General features: G+C 43.1%; 1 protein-coding gene across 5 annotated transcripts in view; it reads left to right on the forward strand.

The window, feature by feature from the left end:
* ARHGEF12 (Rho guanine nucleotide exchange factor 12) overlaps window positions 1–9,322 on the forward strand; it is a 166,880-nt gene extending 157,558 nt beyond the window's left edge. For all 5 annotated transcript variants that reach the window (XM_062197207.1, XM_062197208.1, XM_062197210.1 and 2 more), the window contains 4 exons: window positions 1,264–1,734; window positions 2,535–2,851; window positions 4,632–4,701; window positions 5,288–9,322. In XM_062197207.1, the coding sequence (XP_062053191.1) occupies window positions 1,264–1,734; window positions 2,535–2,851; window positions 4,632–4,701; window positions 5,288–5,298 (869 nt within the window). In that variant the 3' untranslated portion in view covers window positions 5,299–9,322. The remainder of the gene's footprint in view (window positions 1–1,263; window positions 1,735–2,534; window positions 2,852–4,631; window positions 4,702–5,287) is intronic.
* The last annotated feature ends 6,110 nt before the right edge of the window (window positions 9,323–15,432 follow it).

A 15,432-nucleotide genomic window follows, 5' to 3' on the forward strand; every position in this document is an offset into this window, starting at 1 on the left:
GTATTTGAACTAAAATGGTGTCGGAAGGAATAAATATAAAGCAAGGAGCCAACAATGACTTAAAACAGTTGACTTCTATGGATGTGAGGGTGAAGGAAAGGGTATGTTTAGAGATAACTGCAGCTTCTCACCAGAAATAAGAGTTAGGAAGGATGGCCAGTGCCTCTGTCATCTCCTGCTACTGCACTTCATTTTTCCCTTTTTTTGTTTGGCAGAGATTATGGGCTCAGTTTTAAAGCATGTTGGGATTAAGTTAATGGATGGCAAACCATTCAAGAGGAAGTGATTAGCAGGAAGTTGGGGTGTTCGCACTGCAACTTTGAAGAATGATTAAGAAAAGAGATTTGAGTGTCAAAGTCATAGAAACCCATAACATCTCTGAGTAAGTGAGTGCAGAACAGAAGAGGGTCAGGGACTGATACCAGGGTAGGAACTGATACCTAAAGAAACAAATCAAGTCCTGATGGAACTGGGGGATTGGCTCAGTGTATTCTGTAACATCTGGAGTTAGCAGTCTTAGTGATGTCTGTGGTCTTATTAGCATTGCTCCAGTAGCTGTTGCTGTGTGAGTGACCTCATAGCATATACTTTGGCCATTAAAATTAAATTGATCTTTATTTCAACAAAGTAAAAGAAACTGCCACCAGGAAGGTAATTTTTTAAAAAACTGATAAATATTTCCTTATCCCTTGAAATTATATGTATTACCAAATTATTGGAATTAAAATTTTATTAGGAGGCAGTTTTATTTCCTTCCTCACCATTTAGAGAGATTGTGTAATAAAGTAAATGCTCTAAATGTCTAATAAAATTAGAAAAAATATGCCTATGCATATGGTGTCTGCTTCTAGAAAAAGCAGAACTTTTTGGTTTTTATCATCTAGCTTAAGACAGCCTCTCAAATACCTTTGGGGTATTTCAACATCCCAAGACCTTTGGAGTATTATTCTAGTTAAATGGCAGAAAAAAGAGAGGCACACGCTGGATTTTTAAGAGTTCTAATAAGAGTGTTCCCCTATTCAAAATGCTAGATGTTTCTAGTCTAGTGGCTTTTCTGGAAGATGATGCTTCATTCTAGTTTTCAAAGCAAAATTAAAAAATGATGGCATGAAATTAATATTTTGGCTATATGTTAGTAAAAGATACCTGATTAGAGGTAATTGATAATTCAGCTAACTAATTTAATTCTGGCAGTCTGAGATTTTAGTTGCAAATTTGCTGTTTTGTTTTTTTTTTTTCTTCTACCCTTCCTAAATATTTTAGTGGGTTTGTTGAAGCAGTTGCTGGCACAACAGCTGGGTTTGACTGAGAAGAGCACTCAGGAAGACTGGCAACATTTCCCAAGACAGAGGACAGCCTCTCGGGGGGCTCAGACAGACAGTGGAACCCAGAACTCTGAAAATGTTCAGGCCTATCACCCTGGTGAAGGACAGATACCCGTTAGAACTGGAACTGGTGACATTGCAACTTGTTACAGTCCACGGACTTCAACTGAATCTTCTGCTCCACGGGATTCAGTGGTACTGGCATCCCAAGATAGCCAGGCAAGTAGCATTTTAGTAATGGACCACATGATTTTGACCCCAGAGATGCCTACCACAGAGCCAGAAGGGGGTCTTGATGAGAGTGGAGAGCACTTTTTTGATGCCCGTGAAGCACATAGTGATGATAATCCATCAGAAGGTGATGGAGCAGTTAAAAAGGAAGAGAAGGATGTTAATTTACGCATCTCAGGCAAGTTTCTTTCACATTTCAACTTGATTTTGATCCTTGTTAAAGTGTCCTGTGTGCTGAAATTGATGTTGTTTTGGTAATCAAGCATTATGTGTGTGTGTGTGTATGTGTATTATTTATTTTTTCCTTCATTCATTAAATATTTACTGAGTTTACATCAGACCTCATCCTAGGTGCTGTGGGATACAGCAGTGAATAAAATGAAAAAAAAAAAATCCCTACTCTCATTAAGGTTAAGTACTTAGGAGGGGAAAGAGAAATAGGAAACAAATGAACGTCAGATAGTGAGAAATTAGGGAGACTAGGTCGGGCTAAGGGCAGAAAGGAACAAGGGCAGCAGAGGTCCTCTGATGTGGTAGTGTTTCAGCAGAGACCTTACTAGGCTGAGGGAAAGCCACCTGGATCCCTGCTAGTAGAGCTCCTACAGAGAGCAGAGTGGGCTGAGCATCAGTAGCAAGGTTTTCGTAGTTAACGGTCTGTGGGGTGAGGGAGAAAATGGTAGGAGGTAAGACAAGAAAGATAATGACAGGGGAAGTGGTAGCAAGGTCATATAGAGAATGTGGTTTCCAGCTCTAAGCTTTCAAAATGCTTACACGAACTTACTTAGAAATGGCTATGAATGTTGACTCAGTTTACTTTTAATCTGAAGTGAGAGACCTGCTGATGTGTTTAAACCTAAACTTAGGAATTAATGGCTTTTCTTCCTGTCTAACAGCTTTGCAAGTTGTCAGCATCCTACCTCCTGCTCTGTTTATGAGGGCAGCACTGATCTCATCAGAGTGCTCTGTCTCTGTTGACAGGAACCTGTCTGATCCTTGATGGCTATGAACTCATGCAGGAGAGCTCCACAGACGAGGAGGTCGCCCCCTCACTCACCCTGCAGCCCGCCACAGGCGTCCCCTCTGCGGACTCTCCCTACCCACAGCAGCATTCTCCCCACAATGCTTATTCTGAGGAGGCCGTTTCACCCTTCAGCCCAGAATTCCTGGTCCAGCAGCGCTGGGGAGCTATGGAGGATTCCTGTTTTGAGATCCAGAGTCCTCTGTCTTGTGCAGATTCACACAGCCTGATCATGGAGTACATTCATAAGATAGAGGCTGACCTTGAACACTTAAAGGTACCTCACACTTAAACATGTTAGGAGTTGATTTTAAAGTGCATTTCACAGAGGGGAAGTGTGGAGTTACTGAAATGCCAGTGTCCGGAAGCTTGTTCAGGTTTTAGATCTGTATGTTTTCTTTGAGAAATAGCCATGAATAGGCTTGGACAAAATGCAGTGTCAGCATTGTTTATCTTGTGACAGAAAACATTATAGCTCTATAAACAGTGTGTTTGGGTGAATTTCTAAGTTTAAGAGCCTAAAACTGCCTGGGGAAGTTGGCTGGCCTCTGTGGGATGATAGGAACGGTAAGGGGGCTAAGTGGGGTTTGTGTAGCTAAGAATCTAGTCTGGGCCGGCGCTGCGGCTCAATAGGCTAATCCTCCACCTGCAGCGCCAGCACACCGGGTTCTAGTCCCGGTCGGCGTGCCAGATTCTGTCCTGGTTGCCCCTCTTCCAGGCCAGCTCTCTACTGTGGCCCGGGAGTGCAGTGGAGGATGGCCCAAGTCCTTGGGCCCTGCACCCCATGGGAGACCAGGAGGAGCACCTGGCTCCTGCCTTTGGATCAGCGCGGTGCACCGGCCGCAGCACGGCGACCATTGGAGGGTGAACCAATGGCAAAGGAAGAAAGGAAGACCTTTCTCTCTGTCTCTCTGTCTCTCTCTCTCTCTGTCTCTCTCTCTCTCTCTCTCTCTCTCTCACTCTCACTGTCCACTCTGCCTGTCAAAAAAAAAAAAAAAAAAAGAATCTAGTCTGGGCAATGCTGTGCCCTGCTATCACCTGTTAATTATCTGTGACTCACCCAGGTAAAGTTGGTGGTTTCCCAGATGCTGTGACAGACAGAAAGTGGCTTCAGTGGCTCCTATAATCTCAAAAGCCTGAGTATGGATGGGATTTTTGTAAATTGGTAATTGAAGTTCTCACTCTTTGAAAACTGATTTCTGTGGCAATTTCTGAGAAAAGCACGCTCTGTTAGTGTGCTTTGGTAGACACAGCTGCTAGAGCACAAACATTTTCTTCATGATACCATTTAGTTGAAAGGCTTAGGATCAGATTTCTTTTTCGTTTTAAATTTATGTATTTGAGAGAGAGAGAGAAACAGAGAGTTCCCATCTGCTGGTCACTCCCCACATGCCTGCAACAGCTGGGCCTGACCTGGCCAGGGCTGGGAGCTGGGAACTCAGTCCAGGTCTCCCATGTTGGGGGCAGGGACCCCAGTGTTTGGGTCATCGCTGCTGCCTCCCAGGACCTGCATTAGCAGGAAACTGGAGTGAGGAACCGGAGCCGGGTGTCAGGCCCTGTTACTTCAGTGTGGGGTGTGGGCACCTTCACTGACGTTTTCTCCAGTATTCCAAATGCCTGCCTCTAGGGACAGATTTAAAAGTGTTCTTATCCTTTTAGCCAAAGACTGGTCTTCTTTTCATTTTTAATTACCGTGCTAGTGTTTCCTCCCTTTGTGTCACTATATGTGGTGTCATCCAGTGCCTGATGAGAAGAGATAACCAAAATGCCATGTGGGCAGGCGGGCCCACGTCTAGTCCGTGCCACATGATACGGGACTGTTTTCTGGGTAACTCTTGGGGTGGGAGAATCACTTTCACTGATCACCCCTTGTACTTTTTACATGAAAAAGGAGAAGTAGGAGAAGTAGGTCAAATGAATGAAATTTGCCGTCCCCTGGACAAAATTTTCAGTGTTGTTAATGTCAAAATTGGGGAGCATGTACCTATAATATTAAAAGGCCTTTTCTATTTTCAAATTTTTTTTTTATTTCCCAACCCATGGGTTTTGTTTTACAGAAGGTGGAGGAGAGTTACACCATTCTTTGCCAAAGGCTGGCTGGATCAGCCCTCGCAGATAAGCACTCAGGTATGTGAAAAGCGTGTGCTCCAAAGGCTAGCATTGTTCCGCCTAAGCAGTCCACTGAACGCGTGCTTTACAGTTCTTTAAAGGGAATACCTTCTGAGATTCTGTTTCTTTTCTGTTTTTAAAAAATTGCTGTCTGTAAACATCATCGGTCAAGCAGAGCTCTTGCCTGCTGACTCTGCTCTTCCTCTCAAAGAGGAACTGCACTTGGCAGTTCCCGTGCCACCCCTCGGCTCTCTCTCCGCCTTCTCCAAAGCGGAAGGCAGAGTGTTGGGAAGCCTGGAAAATGGCGGAGGCCACCTGAGGCATGTGCGTGCCGCCTTGACCCTTGGTGTGGAGGGTGGGTCATCTTCAGGTCTCACCCTTCCATTCCCTGTCCCTGACCGTGAGGTCAGCATCTCCCCTCGTCAGCAGACGGGTCTGTGTTTCGTCCAGCAGCTTGTACTCGTTTGTTTGCATCCTTTTCAGTGGGGCTGTTTTGATTCACGAAACAGACATAGAGCCATGGCCATAGATTTCACAGGAACTCTGCAGTGTCAGTTTATCTTTCCTTCTTAATTTGGTTTCCACATATCTTCATTCTTCTCAGATAAGAGTTAGAGCTGCGTGTCCTGGAGGTGACTGCAGGTTGTTGGATTTGAGCACCAGCCTTGTACCATTGCATCCTGGCTCCAAGTGTGGACGCGGAGAGAGTGTGTGACAGAGGACCTGCCTGTGAACCACGTGGGTTTAGCCGTGTCCCAAGGTGCCCAGAGTGGGACTGGTCTTCACGGTCTGGCAGCTGCACGAAGTCTGTCAGGGAGGGGACATCCATTCTCTCACTCTCCTCTCCTCACTGTTGGAAATTCATTTTGATTCAGAACGAAAACCAAATGTATAGAGCTTTGGGTGTAGGATATGAAATTGTACTTAGACTTAAAACAAAGAGAAAATCAGATGTATTTATTTGAGTTCATTCCGTATTTGAAAGCACATTTTAATTTTTATTTGCCTCATTTTGTTTTCCTTGAGTAGTGAGCGTTTTAGCCCTTTGTATTTAGTACACCCAAGGATCAACTGCTCCTGAAGCAAAGAGGTCGGGAATGGGGTATTTAGAGTTTGGGTAAAGAGTTGAAGAAGAGGAGGTGAGAAGAGGAAGGGAGGAACATCTTGCCTTCACTGAACTGTATTCCATGCCCTCTGCTGTCCAGGAGGTTGCCTTTCTGCAGGGCACCCCAAAGGCATAGTATGCCCTGTGGCTGGCTGTGCAGAGGCCTTGAGCTGTGTGCTGCCCAGGTGGTCAGAGAGCAGGTGGGCTTCCTCCCGCCCTGAGGCAAGCACCTCTTCTCTGTGGCTGGGATCAACCCCCAATTAACAGGAATCCTCAATGTACTAAATAGCAGGCACTTGAAAATGGGTGTGTTTTCTTCTGTTGTCTTTTCTATTGAGGGTTGGGAGTTGGGAGGGAGAGGAAAGCAAATTTTATTTTCTTGACTATAAATTTGTTATTCTTGGTATTGTTTCATTTTTATAATTATACATTACACTTTGGCACTTGTGTAAAATTATCCCTGCAGAATGAGCAGGAAGTGAAAACAAGCCAATGGAAATGCTTCAGATGGTGGCAGGGGTGGGGATTGCTAAGGAAGGGTGGGGTGGGAGTGGGTGAAGTTTGGGAAGGTTATCTAACTGAATCACTACTGAGTTGAACCATGGCTATCGTTAGCTGCGGGTACTGCTGAATATAAGGCCAGTAAAACTTTAGTACCTGGAGGTTTGACTCTAATTTTTGCACTGATGGTGCCAAAGGGCTCTGAGTCGAGAGGAGAGCCTAGGATGGAGTGGAGAAAGATGTGGTGGAGCAGGCAGCCCTGCCCCCCCATCTCCTGAGCACTTCCTCTGACTTCATGGCTGCAGCTCCCCACACTGGGCTGTGACTGACCTACAAACTGCAGACCAGAACATACACTGGACGCTGCAGGCAAGGTGTTGGCAACTGCCTGCTCAAGAATGAATGGTAGTATTGGCAGCACCCAACAGAGGATAAATGTCTCAGAACTGTAACTTGAGAACGCCTTCAGTTATATTGGCTTTCTGTGGTTTTCTTCACACATTAGGCATATAAGTTTTTAGAGCATTTTGCCAACTAAAAAATGAAATCATTTGTCAAACCCATGAATTCTGTTGATAAATGAGGAGTTCACCCATTGTTCACAACTTTCAGTAGTGCCCTCTGAACTCTGTGGTAGTAGGATGTGATTTGATTCTTCCCTGCAGTCCAAAAAGAGGGAAAACGTTGTTTCTTGTCATTCACAGTAAGGAATCCTGACTGCTTCGTAAACACCACTACAACTTAACAGACTCATCTGTCTACATCACATTCCTGTTTCTATCCTTTCCAAACTGATAGGAGTTTTTAGATAGATTTAACATAGATCTTTGGACCTCATCTATAAATTGGAATTAGATTTCAAGTCATAGGCCGAGTATAGTTTAACTCAGAATGGGAATTAAAATTTTAGGTGCAGAGACTAATATATACGTGAAACTTGGAGGTTGGAACCTTGTATATCTCTTAGGAGAAGCAGGTAGAAAGAAGCCAAATGCTTACACTGTGCTGTTGGAAAACATGTAGTCATTCCCACCTACCAGAGCTACTTGTAGCCACTTAACACTAACACCATCGGGAGGTAGGTAATCGGAGACAGGTAAATAAAAAGGAAATTTCACCTTAACTTCAGACACTACAGGATAATTATGTAATTCTCTAGCACTCAGTTAAGAAGCTTGTAGGTTAGCAGAGTTTTGGGTTCTTGTCTAGGTTAGCCAGTATCTTGTCCTAAGTAACAATTTGCTTTTCTTTTCTTGCAGTTTAACCTCTCCTTAAAGCCACAACAGGGCTAACTGGAAAAATATTTTGACCATAGCTCTAGTACTTCCAAATAAATAAGTTCATAACTAGATTTTCAAATGAAGTCCCAAGATGAAGTCTAATTTTGAAAAACTCCCACAATTTTTAGAGTTGTTTTTATTTTACCAGCCTACCTTCTCCTCTCTCTCGTGACTTTGCCGCACATGCCTTCCATTTCATTTTGGTCATTACAGTCGCATCCATTTGACTTTCATATTATGTCTCCTCCCCGGAGGCTGAAATTGGGGATTCATCCTGTCTTTGAGACTGGTTACCATCAAAGTAGATTTCTCAAAGTTCCATGACAGAAGTCAGACCCTGGCTTCTGTGCTGAGGAGTTGCAAGGGTGAAGGACAGAGCAGCCTTCCTAGAGCAAGAAATTCGTTTCTTGGCCATTGAGTGAGCTGCTGTGGTACCGTGTTCCTGCCTGCGGGCTGAGTGGCTCCTCTGCTGTTAAGGGGCAGATTACATTTGGAGTATCTCCTTCTTTTCAGAGAACAGAGTTAATCAAGGCAAATCAGCAGGCTTGCAAAATGCTATAATTTAAAATGATAATCATTACTCTAGAAGACATATATTTTGCGTGCTTTAAAATCAGCTAACTTGGACTGCTTGAATTATGTTGGCTTTTAGAACCTAAATTGGAATTATTATATTACATTGTATGGGAGGTATACTCGTGCTCAGCCTTTTGGCATTCTTTTCCACAGCAGCTTCTAATGACTGTTTGAAAGGACGAATCTCCTTTAAAAATTTTTTTGACTCGTCCCCTGGTGGGTGAAGGAGGAGCTGTTGAGATAGTAGAAAAGAAGTCTTTTTTTTTTTTCTTCTTCTTATTTTTAGCAGCTAAAGAAAATAATTATGTTTCCTGTGAGTTGTCTTTTCCTTGCATCTTTCCCCCACCTTTTTGATGTTCGCACATTTTGTGTTACATGGGGCTTCTGTGTTTCAAACTCCGGAGTTGATGTGTGATGTTATTTTGAGCTACTAGAGCTTTGGTCAATATTTTCTTCCCTGTATGTCACAGAGGGCACCATTGAAAACTGTGCATAAGACCTCAAAATACAAAATTAGCAGGAATTTGCAGTCCGTGTCCTGCTGGCTGGATATTTTTCCCTCTAGTATGATAGCTTTTGTTTTGTGAGTCATGTGTTTTCTGACATTTCCCTTTTCAAAGAGATCTGAAAAACTATCCTTCCCTCAAGAATTAAGAGTTCCTTTTGTGTCACATCATTCCTTATGCCTTCCCCACTGGTACCGAGGATTTTGATAATAAATTTGTAGGAAAAAAAATGTACCTCCTAGAAGGAAGCTCTCCCCACCATTTCCAGGTGCCAACTGCTAAGCAGATGTACTGCAAAAATGGTAACTGTAATGTGCACACTGTTGGTTATTTTTAATAAGTCTCTTCCTACTAGAACATTTTATTTTCCTTGTTCACCATACAATCATGTACTCTTTAACAGAAATTGCTTTTAAAAGAAAATCTGGAACTATCTTTAAAAAAACTTTATTAATAATCATGTATTTTTACTGATCACATTTTGAAATGCCTAAAAGACTTTATTGTTCTAATTATCCAGATGTACCTTTGTAAAAATAGCTCTTTTATGAATTAGCTGACAAGGCTGTATGTTTCTGGAACAAAATATTGGTCATCTAAAAACTTTTCTGTTTTCTGGGGTCTGGGAAAATAGAAAATAAGAGTTCAAATATTAAATAAGCTTAAAGGAACCAAGTATGTGACTTTTTATTTGTATGATACTCTTGTTGGTTTTTCTTATACAAGTTACTGTAGAAAATCTGAGACGTTGAGGAGCTTTTTTTAAAGTGTATTTATTTGAATTCAGTTTAAAGGCAGAATGACAAAGAGAGGTAGAGATCTTCCATCCACTGCTTCACTTCTCACATACCTGCAACAGCCAGGGCTGGACCAGGCCAGAGCCAAGAACCAGGAACTCAGCCATAGGCATCATCTGCTTTGCAGGGAGCTAGATTAGAAGCAGAGGTGGGTCTCAGTTCCAGGTATTCTGGTACAGAATGCCCTGCACCACAATGCCTGCCCTGTATTGGAGCACTTTTACTAGTAGGATTAGCCAGTTGATCTCTGGATAAACTACCATAACAGTTCTAGCGTCTGGGACAGGTTTGTTATTTCAGTAGCTTTATTGAGGTATAATTCCCATATTGTACAGTTCATCCATATAGAGTGTACAGCCAAGGAGGTTTTGTGGCGTAGTGGTTAAGCCACTGCTTGGGACACCCACAATGCACATCAGTGCTACTTAGAGTCCTGGCTGTTCTGCTTCCTTCCTGTTTCCCGCTGGTGCATCCTGGAAGGCAGTGGTTGATGGCTCAAGTGCTTGGGCACCTGCTGCCCATAGGGGAGACCTATGGTAGAGGCTTTAGCCTGGCCCAGCCCTGGCTGTTTCAGGAGTTTGGGAAATGAATCAGCAGATGAGATCTCTGTCGCATTCTCCCTCTCCTTCTGTTGCTCTGCCTTTCAAATAAATCTTTTTAAAAAAGTATACAATATATTAATAATTTTTAAAAGTCGTGATAAAATGTATAAAACATAAAGTTTGCCATTTTGACGACTTTTTTTTTCTTTCTTTTTTTGCCAAGCAGAGTTAGACAGAGAGAGAGTTATAGACAGTGAGAGAGAGAGACAGAAAGGTCTTCCTTTCCATTGGTTCACTTCCCTAATGGCCGCTACGGCCGGCGCTGCGCCAATCTGAAGCCAGGAGCTGGGTACTTCCTCCCGGTCTCCCTTGTGGGTGCAGGGACCCAAGCACTTGGGCCATCCTCCACTGCCCTCCCAGGCCACAGCAGAGAGCTAGACTGGAAGAGGAGCAACTAGGACTAGTACCCGGTGTTCCAACTGGGACTAGAACCCGGGGTGCTGGCACCGCAGGTGAGGATTAGCCAAGTGAGCCGCAGCGCCGGCCATTGACCATTTTTAAGTATACAATTCAATGAGATTAATGGGCCAGGTTTTATGGCTCACTTAACGATCACTTTGGTTTAATGCTACCCTAAATGAAAAATATGATGTTTTCATTATCATTCCTGTCCCCAGTGCCAGGCTTCCTAATGTACCAGCATTGCTGTGCTTTAATGGATGCCATTTCAACTCGGAAATTTCACTGACTTTAGTATTTTCTGTAGTTTTTCTGAAAAATACGTAATTTGACTTATTCTTTGATATTTTAATTTTCAGTTGGGCACATTTGGCTGACAAAACTAACAAACACAATAAAAAGTGCTTAGTATTTTGTAGCAACTTCTATTGAAATCTCTTAAAAATTAAAACCATTCACATGTACTTTGCAGAAATCAACCTGTTTGTACTCTTTGTTGACAAATACATGCCAAGGCACTTCACAAAGTTCATGGAAAATGGAATTAAAAGATAAGTTTATTTTGGTGCAGTTTTTTTTCTGAAATCCACACTTTTTTTTTCATAATATACATTTCTCATGAACTTTTTGAAGATTCTCAAATGTTTGCTGGAACAAATAGAAACCCATTTTGTTCCCACAGCCGTCGTCTAACAAGAATGTGAGTAGCTACTTCTACTTTTTACTGTCCTCCTTCAGACCTAATGACTGGATCACCAAATGTTTAATACCAACTTCAAAGATAGGATATATTCCAATTAAAAGCTGCCTTTTAATTGAATTTGATGTCTTCTCAATGAACACCATAAACCATTACACATAATTAGCTAGTAGTAGGCGTTTCCCATCTTTGCTGTAGTGTCAGGAATAAGTCTTACTATTAATTGAAAACACTTGCTGGATTTTAGCTGTCAGGGAGTGTGTTTGCTGCCTGCTCTAACTAGTGAGACATCAATGTTGCTGAGCATCACTGGAGTCTAAGGTAAGTGGACTGTTTCTAGCCTTTCCACCCGCATTGGCTAAGGTGCTTTTGGACACTGTAATTTAAAGCTTCTTTATGAGCATTTCATTTTAGGGGATCCCTCATCCCGTGTGACCATAAGGTCGAGGCTGCCTGAGTGCATCCTGATCGAGAGTGCTGTGTTCAGTACATCATGGTGACTTTTTAAAGGTTTTTGGAGAAGTGTCTGTACAGAGTTGTTTTCTACTGTCATTTTAAATACTAAAGGCAGGTAGCATGAGAGCAGTGCAGCAGTTTTCAGTCTTCTTGATCTCAAAAATTATACTTTTAAAAATTATTGAGTACTTTATGAAGGAGCTTACATTCGTGTGGATTATATCTATTGATACTTACTGTATTAGAAATTAAAGTGAAGGGCTAGCATTGTGGTGTAGCACGTAAAGCATCTCATCCACTCTACTTCCCATCCAGCTCCCTGCTAATGGCCTGAGAAAAACAGTGAAAGATAGCCCAAGAGTTTGGGCCCCTGCCACCCACGTGGGAGACCTGGATGAAGCTCCTGGCTTTGGCCTGGCCTAGTCCTGGCCGTTGCAGCCATCTGGGGATAGTAGATCTCTGTGTCTCTAAGAAAAATTAGGTAATTCACTTAAAAATAATAGTTCTCATTACATATTAATGAAAGTAACTTTTTAAAGAAAAATTACTGTTTTCAAAAAAAAAAGAGAGGAGTTTTCATTTAGTTTTTGAAATCTCTAATGTATATACAGAAGACAACTGCATTGTGCATTCTTTTTTAAGAAAAGGAAAGATTTACTATTTGAAAGGCAGAGTGATAGAAAAAGAGACGTCTTCCATCTCCTGCATCACTGGCCAAATGGCTGCAACAGCTGAGGCTGGCCCAGGCTGAAGCCAGTGGCCTGGTACTCCTTCTGCGTCTCCTACGTGTGGATAGGCTCCAAGCACATGGGCCATCTTCCGCTGCTTTCCTAGGCACATTAGGGAGCTGGATAGGAAATGGAGCAGCTGTGGCTCTGATACGGGATGTGATAGTACTCACTATGCCACAATGCTGTGGCCTCTCGTGTGTTTCTGCATGCGAGCTGCTACATGTTAACATGTAAAGTCCAACTTCACACAAACACATGTTTTACAAAGGGAGATGTGGTCTAATAGCCTTTTCAGATAATTGTGCATATGATACTACACCGGAACTTGGCAAGTGGTCATTTCTTAAAAGAGCTGCAGTGTGGATCTGGATCCCCATCAGTGAAGATTTCATGCTGTAGTGCACTAACAGTCCTCTGGTCCATTGTACACTTCAGATGTGTGAAGAATGACATCTTCTGCCCACGCATGATTATGCAGTATCTTGCATTGGTCATTTGAGAAATAGTGTTTTACTATGTTTGCAGGTCTTCTAAATGTTGACACATTTCTTTATATATTTCTAAAAAACCACATCAGTATCACAACTGATCTCATCAGGAAGTCTTAGGCTAGTAGGTGCCAGTTTCCCCAGCTCCTCATTTGTCTTTGAAAGCTTGAATGTTACCATTGGTTACAAACACAGTGGTTTTCCGTGAAATGACAAACTTGCTCTTTTCATTTTGAGAAACTATCTGTTGAATACTGAAGCCTGAATATCCATTGCTCACCAGTTCTTTCACATCAAAATGCTCTGCTTAAAAAAAAAAAAAAAAAGCTGAGCGCTCAGCTCAGTTGCACGGGGGCTTTTTTTCCTTCAGCCTTGGTGTGCAGCAGGGGCTGAGTGCGTGCCTCCCACACCACACACAGAATATTGAAGAGTGTGTGCTCGAGGGTTGCGATTGCATGAGACCATTTTACTATGTCACCAAGGGCATTCTTAGGGGAAACTGGCAGTGTTTCCATGGCCCGTGAGCAGCAGTGAGGCCCGCAGGGCCACAGCTGCCAGCAGCTTCCCCCTCCATCGCTCTTGCGTCATCAGTGTGAGTGTCAACATGCAAAAGGCAAATGGAGTCTTAGAGATTTTATGAAAACAACTTTGACTCCCTAGATCCCCCATGAGAGTCTTGGTCACGCCCAGAGGTTTGTAGACCACACTTTGGGAACTGCTGGTGTTGTGGAAAGAGCACCCAGACTTGGATGCCCTGGATTCAGTGCCAACTCTTGTCCTTACGTGAGCAGATTACCCTCTGGGTTTACATTTTCTCATTTGCAAATGGGGGTAAACAATAATCAACATTATAGTTGTGAGGATTGAACAAGAAGTTACCTGGCAGGTGATTAGAGTGGTCCCAAAACTTTTAGCAATATCTTAAGATGTTTGCAATATCTGGGATCTTAAGTACTTAAAGGAGGAGAGAAGGAGGATGATCAGTTAATTTAGAATATGTGTATATCCCTTTTGCTGGTGGAACCATGTGATAGAGCATGGTTCTGTGTGTGAAAACCATAGACTCTTAGGGGTGTGTGTGTGTTCATTTGTAAAACATTGTTCACCTCTAAAATAATATACTTACTTAACCTAATTGTCCCTTTATGTGTAAAGAAAGAAAAAAGTACTGTTTACATTTGAGTTGCTAAGAATCTTGGCTTTAAAGAAACCTCTGTTTGTGTGTTGGGCGTGTGCTGCTCTGGTGCTGCTTGATAAGGCAGTGGAGTGTGGTGGGCAGGAAGGTGTTCCAGAAGCTTCCCAGTAATCACGTAGAACTGTCATGGTGTTCTTGCTGCAAGTCCCCTTCCATATGCAATGTGCTAATATTAACTTGGATTTATCTTCCATTTAAAGCAAATCGTGGCAGTTTGAGGACATCTTTCTTCTAATATATAAGTTGCTTACTTTTTTATTTTTTATTTTTAGAAATTATTTACTTGAGAGAGCTCTCATCTGCAGGTTTGCCCTCCAAGTGCTCACAATGGCCTGGGGGCCAAAGCACTAGCCAATCCAGGTCTCTCAGTTGGGTGGCTGAGAGCCAATTATTTGAGCTCCCACTACTGCCTCCCAGGGTCTGGATTGGTAGGAAGCTGGAATTTGGAGCTGCCCGAGCCCAGAGTCAAGCCCAGACACTCTGATGCGAGACAGACAGCCTGACTAGCATCTTAACCACACTTAATGTGAATGAGAATTTTATTGTGATTATTTAATGAAAGTTCATTTATTATTTTTTAAAAGATTTATTTATTTGAAAGGCAGAGTTAAAACAGAGGATGGGAAAGAGCTCGCATGTGTGAGTGCTTCCATCCACTGGTTCACTCCATAAATGGCCACAATGGCCAGGGCTGGGCCAGGCAAAGCCAGGAGTCCGGAGCTCCACCCTGAACTCCCACGTGGGTGGCAGGGGCCCAAGCACTTGGACCATCCTCCGCGCTTTCCCAGGCGCATTCCCAGGTGCATCAGGGAGCTGGGTCGAAGTGGAGCAGCTAGCTCTCTAACTGTCGCTCTTACGGGGATGCTGACGTTGTGGGCAGCGATTTAACCCTCTGCTCCACAGTGCCGGTGCCTGGTTATGTCCCCTGCACTAAAGAGCATGAATGATTTTGTTATTCAAATCATAGCAATACTGTCAAGCTTTTTTTAAAAAAAACGAAGAGCTTGGGGCCGGCGCTGCGGCGCAGCGGGTTAACGCCATGGCCTTACATCTAGTAGTACATGGCAGGATTTCTGAGATTCCTCTCTCTCTGTCTCCTCCAGAAGGAGAGGCCCTTACCTGCTTGGGAAGCAAGACCAGGTAGAGTTCTCTCCAGTCTCCACTGTCTCGCCAGTTAGTTAGCTGGTTGTAGGACCAGGAGATTGGCTGAGCATTGGTGGAGGAGAGACTGTGAGGTGCTGGCTCTATTCCAGCTCACATCCTGAGTGATGGTCTGTTTGGAAAGGTTTATAAAATGTGGACACATCATGAAAGTTGAGTCCCTGAAATACGAGCTATTGGGGTTGATTATTCAGCAAGCAAATGCACCATCAGAAAAACTGTACAGTGCAGCAAGAATAAGCCGAGAGAACC

This window comes from Lepus europaeus, chromosome 7, assembly GCF_033115175.1.
Source record: "Lepus europaeus isolate LE1 chromosome 7, mLepTim1.pri, whole genome shotgun sequence".
Classification (NCBI taxonomy): domain Eukaryota; kingdom Metazoa; phylum Chordata; class Mammalia; order Lagomorpha; family Leporidae; genus Lepus; species Lepus europaeus.